Source organism: Magallana gigas, chromosome 5, assembly GCF_963853765.1.
Source record: "Magallana gigas chromosome 5, xbMagGiga1.1, whole genome shotgun sequence".
NCBI classification, from domain to species: domain Eukaryota; kingdom Metazoa; phylum Mollusca; class Bivalvia; order Ostreida; family Ostreidae; genus Magallana; species Magallana gigas.
The window spans coordinates 54980370-54995894 of record NC_088857.1 but is presented as its reverse complement, the minus strand read 5'-3'; the positions used below and the strand labels follow the sequence as shown (position 1 = coordinate 54995894).

The 15525-nt window shown below is 39.0% G+C and overlaps 1 protein-coding gene across 1 annotated transcript; it reads right to left on the bottom strand.

The window, feature by feature from the left end:
• Positions 1 to 13248: 13248 nt before the first annotated feature.
• LOC105323406 (myeloid differentiation primary response protein MyD88) lies at positions 13249 to 15284 on the bottom strand. Its single transcript, XM_034460267.2, has 4 exons — positions 15259 to 15284; positions 14827 to 15039; positions 13936 to 14027; positions 13249 to 13732 (listed from the first exon to the last, which is right to left on the bottom strand). The coding sequence occupies exons 1-4, from the start codon at positions 15267 to 15269 to the stop codon at positions 13485 to 13487; spliced, it is 564 nt and encodes a 187-aa protein (XP_034316158.2). The 5' UTR covers positions 15270 to 15284; the 3' UTR covers positions 13249 to 13484.
• Between the last annotated feature and the right edge of the window lie 241 nt (positions 15285 to 15525).

Sequence of the window (15525 nt, the reverse complement as noted above, 5' to 3'; positions counted from 1 at the left end):
GCGTCATTTTCATGTGTTTTGATGCAACAAATGGATATGTCCTACCGAAAACCCAAGGTCTTGTTAAAATGGTTCTATATGACCCAAGTTTTAAGTTCAAAAGTGCCGAAATTCTTAGTCATCTAACAATATTGAAAAAGGGTATAATTAAAGGTCGTGTATTGCCACATGTGCAACCATGTCATTTTTACATTTTCTGTACAAGCGATTTTGTCCACTAGACGTTATAGTCTTCCTTTCTAGCTTAGTGTGTTCTATAATGGCAGCAAAATCCTTTATTGACATTGTACACATCTATTAAACCTTAAAATGTAGATCCTCACACGTGAAGAAGAAGCTCAGGTCTTTGCTCTTACAACATTTACATATTTTGTGTTCAAGTTATTGATTTTTAGGACTGTTTTGGCTGATAATTAATTTATTGACGAAAATAAAACAAAATAAGTCCCGATTGGCCTAATCAAGTTTGTTCCGATGTTTATGATATCTAAAACGATTGAAAATTTTTTAACCAATTAATCGGTATTAAAGCACAAAATATCGAGCCCATGGTATTTATATAGTACTCTAGATATGGCCAAAATTGTTCAAAAGAGCCGAAATTTCCTGACGCCTCTTTATTTTCAAGATTGTTCAGAAACGTGTGTTATTTGACACTGTGCTGGCCTGCTGTCAACAAAATGCATCTGGTACCCTGTTTGTCTACACTTCCGATTTAAGAGAACATGTGTAATCAAGACAATTTACAAAATGTTTTAGGCAGCCCTTAATAGTATGGCGACTATCTCAATAGGTCTTCGTCCGCAATTTTTTCCACACACATATTAGAGGACTAAGTCACGTATGGGGAGGGGAGGAGGGGGGGGGGGAGATAAGACGGGCATAAAAGAGACAGCAATATGAACCTCGGTAGTAACGATGAGCATCTTTGTCAAAAATCAAATTGATTACCAAGACAACAATATGAGAGTCACATTTACAAACTACACTAAGTTTTAATTGGTATAAAACTTCTCACTGATGATAATAGATGATTGAGATGTTAATTTTATCTATTTTCATTTTCGACTTGTTGACAAGAAGTAAAGAAAAAGTTCGGTCGCTAAGCGAATCTTAAGGAAGGTATAGGTGACCGTCGCTTAACCTTGTCTTTCTCCTATACCTTCATATAGCTTTATCATTATACATGTACCCCTTCCCATGCCTTTGTTCCACCTTACTACAATATCTTTATTAGAAAACGGGGGGGGGGGGGGAATATAACCTATCGCAGTCTTTTTGTTTCTCAATCATTCTGTCCTAACTTGGTTTTCCATAATTTATTAAGAATTGATTTGAAACTTAAATTTTGCTGTGTAGCTTTATAATGGATTACTGTAGATCAAGTTTTGTTAAATTTTGTTAAGGATGACGTTTACTCAGAATGAAAAAAAATTCCACTGATGATTATGAAACCCCATCTTTTGTATGTTATAGACCTTTGATTGTAGTGTTATTTTTCACTTTCAAAAAAGTAGGTCAATGACCTACTTTTTGAGTAAATGGCCATTGAATATTTTTTGAAAAATCAAGAAAAATCCCATAAAATTTTACACTACAATTGAAATTTTCTTAATTGTAAATATTTTTCAAATAATAAAACACTTTAAAAAATTAAATACATTTTATGAATGGCAGTGGCACTAAATAGGTACAAAACATTAAGATTTCAGCTACAATTTGAAAAAATATGCCAGTCCGAATTTCCTCTATCAGTTTTCAAATTCCTACCCATTTTTGATCTAAGTTTACAAAAAATTGAATGATGATAATACAAAAAGATTTATAGCATTTAACTACTTATATTGACATTATTCTGTTGGCATATAATTTATATGAGGTCAATGATCAAAATTTTGAGATATGGTGTCTTTTATCGTTTTTAAGCATTTTTTTTAATATTTTCGCAATTCGTGCCATACAATTATTTTAATGAATAAGTGAGGTAAAACCAGCTGAAAATATAAAAAATTATATAGACTAAAATATATTATCTTAACTTTCAATATTAGAGTACTGCCAAAAATGTTTTAGTGGAAAACAAAATCTGCAAAATTTAGTCCGAATTTCCTCTGTTTGGCTTAAAGTCTATTTTTGTTTGAGCCTAATTACGAAATAAAGTAAAAATATCAAATGTTTTGTCAATAATAATTCATTTTATTAATACTTTTTTTGTTAAGAACAAATTTTACTCATTACATTGAACTTTATAACAATCCGAATTTGAGAACTTAAACCCTGAGTAAACAACACCCTTAAGATTGATGGTCATAGATGATGAAGATGTTAATTCTAAAGGGTTCGTTTCCCAGTATAATTATTGGTAAGGGAATATCGCCATTTTCTTTTCTGCAATTCAAAGCTGGTTTCAGAATCATGCTAGCAAACCTTTCAATGGTTTTTAGCTCACCTGAGCTGAAAGCTCAAGTGAGCTATTCTGATCGCATTTTGTCCGTCGTCCGTCTGTCCGTCTGTAAACGTTTTTACATTTTGAACTTCTTCTCTAAAACCACTTATCCAATTTCAACCAAATTTGGCACAAAGCATCCTTATGGTAAGGCAAATAAAAATTGCAGAAATGAAAGACCTATCTTTATTCAAAGCTCAGAAAACCTCGAAAATGTAGAAAAATGGGGGTGCATTTTTAAAAATCTTCTTCTCAAGAACAACTGAGGCAAATTCAACGTAATTTAGCATGAATAATCCTTATGGGAAGGAAAATATAAATTGCAAAAATATGGGCTAATTCTGTTTCAAATCTGAGTTATTACGAAAATAAAAAGAAAGAAAAGGCGTGTTTCAAGCAATTTATAGCATCCATGAGTCTTGGTAAAATGGGTAGGCTTGACCGGGCCAGGGCAAAACAAAAGACTGACAGTTATTAATCTGCCAATCTCATTAAAATTTCAAGATATTTACTGACCAATATATTTGAATTCGCTGTAAATATTGCTGCAAAATAATGCGTAATTGGAATTGACGATTGCCGATCTGCCCCGGCTTTTATTTTGCCCCGGCCCGGGTTTGCTAACCCATTTTACCAAGAGTCGTATTCCATAATTCTAAAACGAGGTTCTTTGTTTAAAGCAGCCATGACACTATATGATAAACGGGTCGATCTGACAATGATGAATTTGTTTGTTGTGCAACAATTCGTGTACGAAGGGAATCTTTGAAACATGCAAAATACATTGGTGTCGATTTTGTGAAGTAAATTAGGGGTAAATATTTCAATGCGTTGACAGTTTACACATATGACGGTGGTGTTAGCTTGTTGTGATTTTCGTTTCGTTTTCATTTATGCTTTGCGTTAACCTGGGAACTGTCGATCGTCGCTTGTATTTCCTGATTTTTACGTATCAAATCAAACAGAGACTTCGGTAAATCAAACAGTTTACTGTTTACCTGCGCAAATTAAGCAACATCTGATGTATTAAGAAAAAACTAAAATGCAATTCATTCAGGCTATCGGTAATTCAGTATCATCTTTTGCGTAATGGTAGAATAATGCAATATGTTTTGGTGAGATGCTCGGCATTTTCTCGAATTTATTCAGTTTAAATAGAGTTTAATAACGCTGACGGAAATATGTACGTATATACATGTATATGATTCATTTTGAAAATTAAATTGTGTTCTTTATTTGTTATAGTGCATGTTTCTTGTGTTTAATTGTTTACAATTTCTATTTACTTACCATATTTGAGTGTTAAGCTTCGAATTATAAGCAAGATACAGAGATTTGCTCACAATTCTATGTTTGTACACAGATCTGAGGCCATTCATTTTTTTTTTCCATTTTAAATGCCGAATAGGAAATACCAAGTTAAAAATCTTAAGCTGAATGTAATAAACTCATGTAAACAAAATATGACTCAAACCTAGCAAAATTTTGAGCTCATCTTGCTTATAATTCTACGATTGACGCTGAAATTGTGGTTGATCATTAGAAATTCTATATGAATTAGAGTATGTTAAATACTTGTACACAAAAAAATTAAAGAATGATATGCTGTATATAACTACTCTCTGGGGCCCCCTCTTTATACAATGAATAATGTGAAATGTGAGTAAATAAAAACGACATCGTTAAAACAGTTTCCATAGTTCTATGGTGTTTATCTACCTACACTATCTATATAATAACCGTGGGTTGCCCCGAACTCACCTATACATCTTGTCTGGTAGCTGTCAGCTTCTAGAATACCCTGCACGAGCAGATTCCCGCCGCCTGACGTCATGGCTACTAGGTAGCTCGTACTAGGAATGGTTCCACGAACACCACACTCCCCTCCGTCTTCTTTCTGGGGAGCCAGTCCCACCTACAGGTGGGACCACCGATCTTCAGGGGGGCAATCACGCCCATCCCAGCAACAGCCGGGATAACATGAAAGGGAACCTGGTCCCACCTACAGGTGGGACCCACAATCAGAGTGGCGCTACAACGCCCATCCCAGCAACAGCCGGGATAGCAAGTCACAAGGGCAGGGCCCATCTCCACGACAAAGGCCGACACACACACACACACAAAGGAAAATCCAGGGACAGTCCAAGTCGTTTTGGGTTGCTGGTTCAGTCCGGGAAGGGCAGCTCCGCTATGTCTGGTCAACAAGACATGCCGTACGCAATTCTGAGGGCAAAGAGGGTCTCGGTGGTACATCCATCACTTCTATCAGGACGCCAGGACTGGGGTACTTCGAGTTTGTTGCCTCTCCTTGGTGCTGTCCTCCGGCAGGAACTTTGAAATACTCCTTCGCTACCTCAGGGCTGCTCTCCATAATTCTCGGCTTAACTGTAGTGGCAGCCTGAACATACAGATCTTCATCCCGCGAGACTGCTCCCTGAATCTGGGGCACGGAGTCATCCACCAAGTCCACCATGGCCTCAGGGCATCTGGATTCTGTAGGGATCTCCTTACTGCGCTGCATTTGTCGCCCCGGATTACTGTCTGTCGGGGTAACTTCACCATTTCCCAAGACCGCAGCTTTCAGCCTCTTGTGTCGCACCCTTCGCCTACCACGCTTCCTCCTGCACCCGATAACGGCACCAGAGGTGTCCTGATCCACACATGGGTCACCTGCAGGGGGTTTCCTCAAACTGTTCATCTTATCCCGGGTCAGCCGGCACACAGTGCGAAGCTGCCCGCTTTCCATGGGCTGTGAACTGCCCATCTGTGTCTTTGTATCTGCAACTGCTCGACGGGCACCACGGTAAGGCAGAGGACAATCGTCTCCAGCACCTCCTTCCGTCTTCCGTCTGACATAAGTGCGACATTCTCTCCGAAAATGGCCAGACTTCCCACACTTAAAACAGTTGCTTGTCCTTGGGCCAGGATGCCTTCTGGGGAGGCCAGTCATCTGGGTCCCAAGCCGAGTTGAGTCAAGTACTTCCTTGAGAGTCTTCTCTAGCAGCTGCACTTTTCCCCTCAACTCCCGGATCTCGCTCTCAGCTTCGCCACATCCCCCACATTTAACAACCCCCATCGAGTCCTCTCCATTGCAGTCCACGACATCAGGGCACTCAGACTCGACAGCGAGTTCCTCACGTGGCCGCACCTTGCACTCTGCACTCCAGTCTGCAGGGGCTGACACTCTGCTCCCTGGAACCTCAGATTCTCCATTGGAGAACAGATCAGGCGAAGGTGAGCTCTCAAATTGCACCTTAAGTCCACTGTGTTCCCTCCTGCTCTTCATACAGGAACGCACCTCCACCACCAGTGGGTTGGAACCTGACTTCCGGGAAGTCTGCTCCGTGGTACAACCATCCACAGGGGGTGTTTCTGTTCTGTCACTTCTATCGGGTGTCATCATGCGTACCGTTCTAATAAGCTGACTCTCGCTAGCGGCTCTGCTCCTAAACTGGGGTCCTCTGCTATAGTCCTCCGCCGGACAGGCACCTCGGTTGGACAGGGGGCTATCCCAGTCCCCACTAACACTTCCTTCCGACTTCTGTCTAGCATCCAGAGGGCAATCCCTGCAGAAGTATCCAATCTCTCTGCACTGGAAGCACAGGCTTGCTTCCTCTCTCGCAGAAGGCGGTGGGGTATCCGACCTACTGGTCGTCTCCTTGAGCGCCATCTCCAAATCGTACACCCGGCTCCACAAGTCCTGTATCTCACTATTCTCGGGCTTAACTGGGGTTCTCATCTCTTCAACAGCTTCCTCTAATTGACAAATGCGTCTGTGCCATTCTTGCATTTTCCTACTCTCCTCGTCTGCTTCTCTCCTAGATTCCACTGTCCGGTCATCTTCCGCCATCTGTCTCGCTGTCACATGCTGAGAGGGCCCTCTCCGCCGCGAGTGCTGGTAAAACTGCATCCGGTCCAGTGCCTCCTCCACAGTCTTAGGGTTACCGTCCAAGGCGTACAGGCCGGCGTCCACATCCTTCGCACCATAACACAGGCGGGGTATGGCCTGAGTGTGGATATCTGGCAGCCGGGGGAAAGCTCGGGTGGCCAATACAAGTACACGATCTGCCCACTCCTTCAGGGACTCACCACTATTCTGGGTCGCCGATTGGAAATTAAGTAGATGAGTGAGGTCTGGTGCCGATGAGCCAAAGCGCTTGTCGAACTTCCGGAGTATTTCACTGAACCTCAGGCGGGGGGTAGTCTCCAGCATCAGAGTGTAATACTCACTGGCCGGGCCCTCCAGGAAGAAACAGAATTGATCGTGTTGCTCGGTCTCATTCCACTCTTGGCTGCGCGAAAGGCGAACAAACTTATGAAGGAAGGCTTTCCAGTTGGACTTGCCATCATAGCGGAGATCCTTATATCTAGGTCTATTCCGGACGGTCGGGTGGCTAGAACTGGCTGGTAGTGCGGTATAGTCTTCAGGATTGTACTGCATCGCAGGCAGCTGCACATCTCCAGGTGAGCCATAGGTCGCGACGGGCGTCTGCAAAAACTCGGGGACCCCACGAGACACTGCGGATGACCGCGCATACTCCGGGGGTGCGCGAGATGTTGGGGATAACCGCGCATATCCATGGGGACTGCAAGACGCAGCGGGAGTCCGCGCGTAACTTGCATGGGGATGAGGGCGCGCTGCGGATAACCGCACATGTTCATTGGGATGGTGAGACGCTGCGGAGATCCGCGCGTACTCAGGGGGACTGCAAGACGCAGCGGGAGTCCGCGCGTGACTTGCATGGGGAGGTACATCCCTAGCCGGGGGCTCATATTCATGGGGTACTGGGACATATGTATGGTCACCCAGGGGATGGGGTTCCCCAGACAAGGGCTCATGATACTGTGGCTGGACTTGCGCTATTCTACCTCCCTCTCCCCCAGGATTGTTGGGCTGGGAGGAGGCCACAGGTGTTGGGACCGCATAACCTGTAAAATACTGGTGGCGTCCTGACATTGGCCCCCCCTGCGCAGTTAAATACTGATCATCCCGGGGCTGGGGTGTGGGGTAATAACAGCTGGGTGCAACCGGCTGGGTTACAGCAGTGCACATGCGCACACCAAAGGATCCCTGTGAGGTACGGACCAAGGACTCCTGGACCCTAGTGGCAAGGTACTCCCCCTCAGGGGGAGGATGGCGAGGCACCCCATGAGGGGGCCTACTACCTGACATTGAGTGACTATTCCCAGGGGTAGGCTGAGCAAGTGAAGCTTGGGGTTGAAAATCAACAATCTGGGGTGCATGTGGCAAATCCACAAGCTGCCCTTGGCTTACATTAGCAGGATCCTGGGGATGGGTGGTGGAACTAGTAGGGCAATAGCTACAGGGCTGGGGTGTGGGCTGGTATGCAGGCCTAACAGGCCCGCCGGGCATGGGGTTGGAGGGGGAAGGGGTGATGGGGGAATCCAGGTCTAGCAGGTGGGGTCTCAGGTCCCCTTGAACATGAGGTGGATGCAGCGGGGTGACTCCAATAGTATCCTCAGCCCCTCGGTCGACAGGAACATCCCTAACAGTTGGGTCATACTGACGGGTAAGGGCCACATGGGAACGACGTGACATGGGGACCCCTACATAATCGGTGGGCGGGACAAATTCCCTATAACCAACTGGTGAACTGCATCTAACCGAAGACCCGGGGGACACCCCCGGCTGAATACTACTGGCTGGCCCAGGCACAACAGAGTGTGCCACAGTGACCTCTGGCTCCCTTACTGTACCCTACCAAACCCCCCTCCCACACTGGGGATAGCCTGCCTGCCCCCCTGGAAAGCGGGATGGGCCGGCAGCCTGACCTACCCTAACAGTGCTCGGAGCACAGTAACCCATATCACCCGGAGTTCTAAAACCGACATTATCTGGGACATGATGTCTGCCACTAATATACCCAAACTCCTCATCGGGAGTTAAAGTGTCGTCTAACCCCAAGGCTTGCAAAGCCTCTTCAAACGAAACATTCATGACGAGCGAATGATGCAATACACAAAAATGTTCAAAGTCAAAATCAACACAGACTATGCGAGAAAATGCAAAAATATGTGCTAAATGCAAAAAACAATACGTATCAACAATGCAAGAAAACTTTAAACGAAAAAACTATGCACAAAATATGCAAAGGTGAAAGTAAATTCACGAATCAAACCTACAGTCCTAAGCACGTGGCGGGCCCCCAAAATGGCGGCTACACCCGTATATCTAAAATAACGAAAACGCCTAATAAACAGCTTTGACACTTTGCGGGAAAAAAATTTTCCTGTCTAATATATACCGTGAGTTCAGGGCCGCGAGTTGGGCGCCAATATGGTGTTTATCTACCTACACTATCTATATAATAACCGTGGGTTGCCCCGAACTCACCTATACATCTTGTCTGGTAGCTGTCTGCTTCTAGAATACCCTGCACGAGCAGATTCCCGCCGCCTGACGTCATGGCTACTAGGTAGCTCGTACTAGGAATGGTTCCACGAACACCACAGTTCTGACACATTTCTGTTGCGGGGATAAAAGAAATATCGCTATTCCTAAGAAAATATAACAGCGGAAAATTATCCTGGTTTGTAGCCATTTGTTATTTTTGAATAAAAATGAAAATAATGGGTGGGCCATAGTAAATTAGAGTGATCTGCCTGTCAATACGGTAACATTGATTTTTATAGCTCTTTAACATGTCACGTGACAACATTTTTCATTCCAGTGTATTCATCAATCAAGTGTGAGTAAAGTTATAAAAGTCACGAGTTTACGCGAGGTAAACAACAGTCATTTAATTATAATGGAGAAGACAAATTAAATTGTTCAATATTTTTAATTTGAGAAATTGAGCGCATTGAGGTGCAATTTTCTTCTTCACATATATACATGTAGGATTTTTTTGATAAAATACAATAACTATTATAATATTAAAAAAAATACAATAACTAGTAAGTAGTTGAGGAAGAAAATGTACCTATATGCTCTCATATATTTTGATCTCTTTATTAAGTGGGGGAGGGGGGGGGGGGGGCAGACGAAAATACAGGGAATTAGAAGTTATATAACACTGTACCCCTACCAAATATTTAGTTCTATATCTTGCGTAGGATTTTCTTATTCTGTGTAAAAACAGTATTTCATGAAGGTACAATGTCAAAGATTACGTGTATGCAAAAATAAGTGTAAAATTCGAATACTTTACAATATTTATTTTTTTGTTATTCTACCGAGGGCCGTATGGCACAATATCTTTTGAACGCCCATTGTTGCTCAGGTGACTTTTTTCTGGTGTCTCTTGTGACCTGTTCCGAACCTGTGGTACAGTCCTCCGTTTAGTTTGCGGCCCTTTTGAGTGGTGACCAAAAGTTTGATAGATTCCAAACAGTGGTTGGCGTATCTTTAGTCCTCTAGTTATGCTGACGATTTTGCAAGATTTGCATTTTGTAACTCTTCAAATTTCCAACATTGTAAAATTCACATTTGTGATAAGTGTCAAATCTGACCCCCATAATTCAACTTTTGAAAACCTGATTCAGGTGTATATACGATTGAGTTGTCATTTTGTAAAAAAAAAGTTGATAATCGATACATATTTCATTCATTACTCTCATTTTTTTGCATGAACTGAAAGTTTATGACGTCAGAAGTGAAGCTGCTTTTACAAATAAATCAATATCATTCGAATTATGCATTTTTATAAGCTTTATTAAATGGAAAACATAGAGCGCAACTTTAAAAAATGCAGATTTTTCTGTCAGTTACTAGTCTTTGGCAAGTAAATAAATATTTTTCTCTCAAAGTTATAATAAAAGTCTAAACAAAGTTTACATATATGCATATGTACTGAAAAGCGTATGATATTTACTTTAGGGGTCCTATTTGGTCCTATCTTATTTTATGTAGTTTTTTGTGACCCTTGCGTGGAGGTTTCACGTTTTTGTGTCTGGCTGGGGAAAATACATTTTTCGTTCACATATTGTTTTCAAATATATGTCAAAACCATTTGATTAGGAAATGTATTAACTTTGAACCATTAAGAAGAAGGCTTACATAGGCATTGCCTGCTGCTATACTCATAAATGTATATTTGCATAATAAAATATGTTCAAATCAAATCAACTTTGAACCATGTTTGATGCTTTTAGGTGTTATAAACCCCTATGATCTGGTTAATCAAGTTACATATAATTTGAAAAGTGTTCAGTTATTATATCACTCGTTATTATAGAATGTGAATCAAAGATGTTGAAAACTTAAGAACACCAGTTCCATTTATTTTCTTTAAGAAATGAAGATAATAATTTTTCTATTGATCGACGTATCAAAGAAAAAATTGACCGGAAAACTTCATCAATGCGCGTAGCGCATTGATGAAAAAGTTTTCCGGTCAATTTTTTCTTTAATATGTCGATCAATAGAAAAATTATTATCTTCATTTCTTATCATTTAATAAAACATTTTCAAATAAAAAAATGTGAAGTGTCATTGATCAAAAATGTAAATAATGTAAATGAAGCGGCGCGTATGAATACAAAACAACAACAGCAACAATATTCAAAATGGATGCGCCTTCAGCTGATGCAGAGCCATTGAGCTGAATTTAACGGATTAAACACAAATAGTGAGTTAAAATCTGAACCGGCTGAATTGAAAACGAAAGGAAAATACATGCGATAGCTTGTGATATTGTTCACTGTGCAGAAAAACTCGTAATAAAACTAGTTTTCATGTGAGATCGCTGGAATATGCAACTGGACATAACCATCCAAGGAAAGGCGATCGTGGATGAAAATAGCTAATATGTCGACAAAGAATAGTATGTATAAGCGACTTTTGTAAACATTGTGATAACTAGATAGCCAGTGATGTACTTAAATGGTATATCTGCCGCTTGGAATGCGCCGAAGGAGTTGATGCATTACTCATAGCATTTCTTTACGACGCTTATTCTGATGACCGATCATGTACATGTGTAAATTTAAAAATGATCGTTACCAAATTTGAACAGCAGTGTTACCGTGAAAGTTTATAGGCCTATATGTTCGTTCTGATATTCCTGGAAAAGGAACAGCCAGCCTCGCTGCAAATGTTGATTGATCTCAAGCAGACGAAATCGTGAGAAGACGCTTAGTTTTTTATTTCGTGAATCAAATAATGTGTTTTGTTTATTTTTGAAGGTTAACCCTTTCAAGTTTTTATATTCACAAGGTTGCATTTTGTTTGCTGACAATAAATCAGACACAACCTTACATTTTGTTGACAGTATTTATCTTGGAAATTCTCGTTCTATAAATAGTGTTAGATCAGAGCAGTTGAGAAAAGTAGATCCGGCGAAAATTTTATCGATGCAGGTATCAAAGAAATTTTTCGACCAATCAGAAGCGCCGATATCTCATTAAACGAATAAATATTAAATGATTTATCAACCCATGAATCTTGTAAGTAAATTTTCTTATATTTTTTTTTTTAAATCTCATAGTTTTGGTGAATCATATACTGAATTTAATTATACTTAGGTAACCGTCATGGCCGAACGTGTGTTTGCTAACGCATCAGTAAATTTCTTTCCTGTCGACTTAGATGTAAAATTTAATGATATAACTTGACATAATCATACATCCGGAAGTTTAAATTGACTCAAACTTCACAATCGGAGAATCGTTAGCAGTATAGACAGGTTCATGTAGACATGTTCCTTCCTTGTTGTCACACAGCTACTGGTTGATAAAAAAATCGAAATAACCCATTTTTATGTATTTTCATCTTAATTATCGCCATCAAATAACGGTAAAAAACGTGGCCAAAGTTGGCTTTAAATGCGCATTCCTTTGTATCTTCTTGCATCGTAAAATGTATTTTCACCTCAGAAACGTTTTGTCAAATCAGACACGATTAAATATAATGGAATTTCAAGAAATTTTTATTATGTATACAATTTTCCTTCGTTGGGTAGGTAAACGCTGTTTATGACATTGTGACAAAATTGAGGGTTTTTTAAGAATAAATAAAAAAAATTGACGCAAAAAAAAAAATAAGGAAAAAGGTGTTCGTTTCCAAAACAGGACGACAATGAAGCCTTTGATATATATATATATATATATATATATATATATATATATATATATATATATATATATATATATATCATGTAGTTAATATAACAAAAGACTTATTTTTTTGTATATTCATACTTATAAAATATGACATTTTGCCAATTAACTACTATAAATATTTACCTGTACTAAAGACTTAAAGGTATCCATTTACCTACGGTTGTTTGTAATATATGACCGATACAGAATCGACCAAGAAAGACATTATTGGAATCTGTTAAAGTTAAATATACGGAGATAACTTTTCAAGACACTCCCTCTCTCTCTGTCTAGAAAAAATACATAGCTATCAGCTTCAATTTTACACTGGAAATTCTATCAATAAGAAGTGTCAATATGTTGTAAATGGAATGCCGTAAATAGAATCTTAACAGGAATTATAAGTGTAAAACGTATTTTATTACAAGATGAAATGGTTATTCGGTTTATATATATATATATATATATATATATATATATATATATATATATATATATATATATATATATATATATATATATATATATATATATATAATCTTTGTCTTTATTCATGGCTTTCTTTGAAATGTGCTTACTTTTAACATTTTGGCGACGAAAAAGTATTCAATTCTGTGAAGAATGAAGATTTAAGATTTCTAAGCGTCTGTGAAAACCATGTAATATTTTTTGGTACCATATGAATCAACTATAAAAGGGTAAAATATTATAATTAACACACATACAAAATGACAAAAATATATAAAGCATATATTTATGCACTTTCTCTATATGAGGTAGTTATAATACAAACATCAAACAACACAAAACGTGTACAACAATGACGTCCAAAGTGTAAACGGTCAATTAACTTTCTTTTTTTTTTTTTTTTACAAAGTACCGGTATATATAAAATTCATTAATTAAGAACGGTTTGGTTTTCAACTGCAGATCTTCATATTAATGTTCATATTTCGTCACGGTTAAGTGGTGTTCGTTACGTCACGGACCAGTGGTGTTTGATCTTTCTACAGGAAGTGTCGAGTATGATATCTGGTAAGTTGACCCCCTCTTTCACCTGTTGATCCGCCTCTCTGTCGTGTTTTAAGAATGCCTTATACAATCTCTGCCAGAACCAGGGCCTGGTGTCTGTTTTATAATACTGTAAGGTGCACGTGAATCGTAGAACCTCGGGAATGTCGCATTTCTCTATACAAACAGGAACCACACGGTTTTGAAGGTTGGCTAACAAGTAAAAATACAATTACGTTATGAGATTAAAATGTACAAGTGATCAAAATGTTAATAATCGAAACAAGGGCTTGATATAATACAAATTTTCAGAAATCAATTAACGAGGGTCTCCATTTGGGTTTTGGTGAAAGATTAGGTGACGTTATTGATTGCCAGAGATATTTATGATTGTTGATATCTATTAGCTGACCTACCTGGGGAGAGTGAAGTGGCATACTTAAGCTGGAATTCCGCCATCTCGCTGTTAGCAAAGTTATTGGACAATACTACTATGCACTTCCGGCATCTAAGGAAGGAACAAAATTTATTTGAACAAATGTTCAAATTTAAGTCTATTTCAATTGGTGCTTATCATCGATTGTATTTTTGTAATAATTGAAAAAATTGGAAATGCGTGGGTACCAAAATGTAGTATGTGTAAAATATTAAAAGAATTTTGTTAAATTGACCTACAATTGGATATTCCATCAAGGAGATCGCCAACATGAAAAGACTTTATTATTACATCACTTGTATTCATTAATACAGTTTATTAATAAATATAATCTTATCTAAATAGGTTAGAAGACCGAAGCCATTTTCGACCATTTAAACCTTCTAGAAAAGAAGAATTCAAATAATACTGAATGCATGGTAAAGTTAAAACGTTTTGATGAATGAATGCTCTACTATAAGTACATGATAAGTACGAGAAGCACACTTACACTTTATAGTGGGTCTGATTATTAATATGATAACCACAAAGCCTCCCGATTGCCTCTTTAATTTATCTTTTCCTGTTGGAGGTTTCCCCCCGAAGCCCGAATCCTTTCATACAAACATGTATATACATCATTTGATCAACATGTTTATATATATATATATATATATATATATATATATATATATATATATATATATATATATATATATATATATATATATATATATATAAAACACTGCGTGCTTTCCTAACACATAATTGAATTTATAGTATATATTGAGATATACGCTACAAAAGAGAGAAAAACTTCCTCCTTTTAATGACGTAGCATCTAACAATGATTTGTGTACATCTAATTGAGAGTAATAGAGTCTTAGTTTACTTGTTCTGAATGAGGTCGGCAGACACATAGTGGTCCTCGCGGGCATGGTCACGCCAGGGGACAAACAGTCTCAGGCTGTAGGGTGGGGCTTCCATCACACTGACCAGCAGCTTCACAAAGTGCAGGTCATCTCCCACGGGATTGTAAATCACAAAGGCATCGTAGTCCATCAGAGTCATCTCGCTCTGTGTGGTATCGACACTTCTACCCAAACTATCGAAAGAGAAAAACAAATACCCGTGTCTGCTCTTTGACGTAAAGTAAATCGAATATCCACAGATACTCAAGTGTGCATGCCACGTTGATCGAATGAAATGTAATATTACCCGTTCTCTATTTATTTAAGTTCGATTAATGAAGGAAGTATTTCTGGGTGGGTTTTTTTTCTAAGCTTTAACTTATTGTTTTAATTCAAGCAGATAATGAATATACCGTATCACCATTTTCTCTCTGATTCTATTGCTCGTAGTACTTTACACTAACCTTCAAGAAAATATCAAGATGGTTTCTTCTTGGAAGGATTTAAATTCAACAAAGCCTTTCACAGTAAATGAATATGTCTACACAAAAGTCAATGATATACATACAAACATTACGATGGCTATGAAAAGTTTCAGTGTCGTTCCTAGAAATCAACTGGTGTGTAAATTTTCATTTTCATTTGTTCTCCCTTGTAATTGGATGGCGTTCTGTCATAAG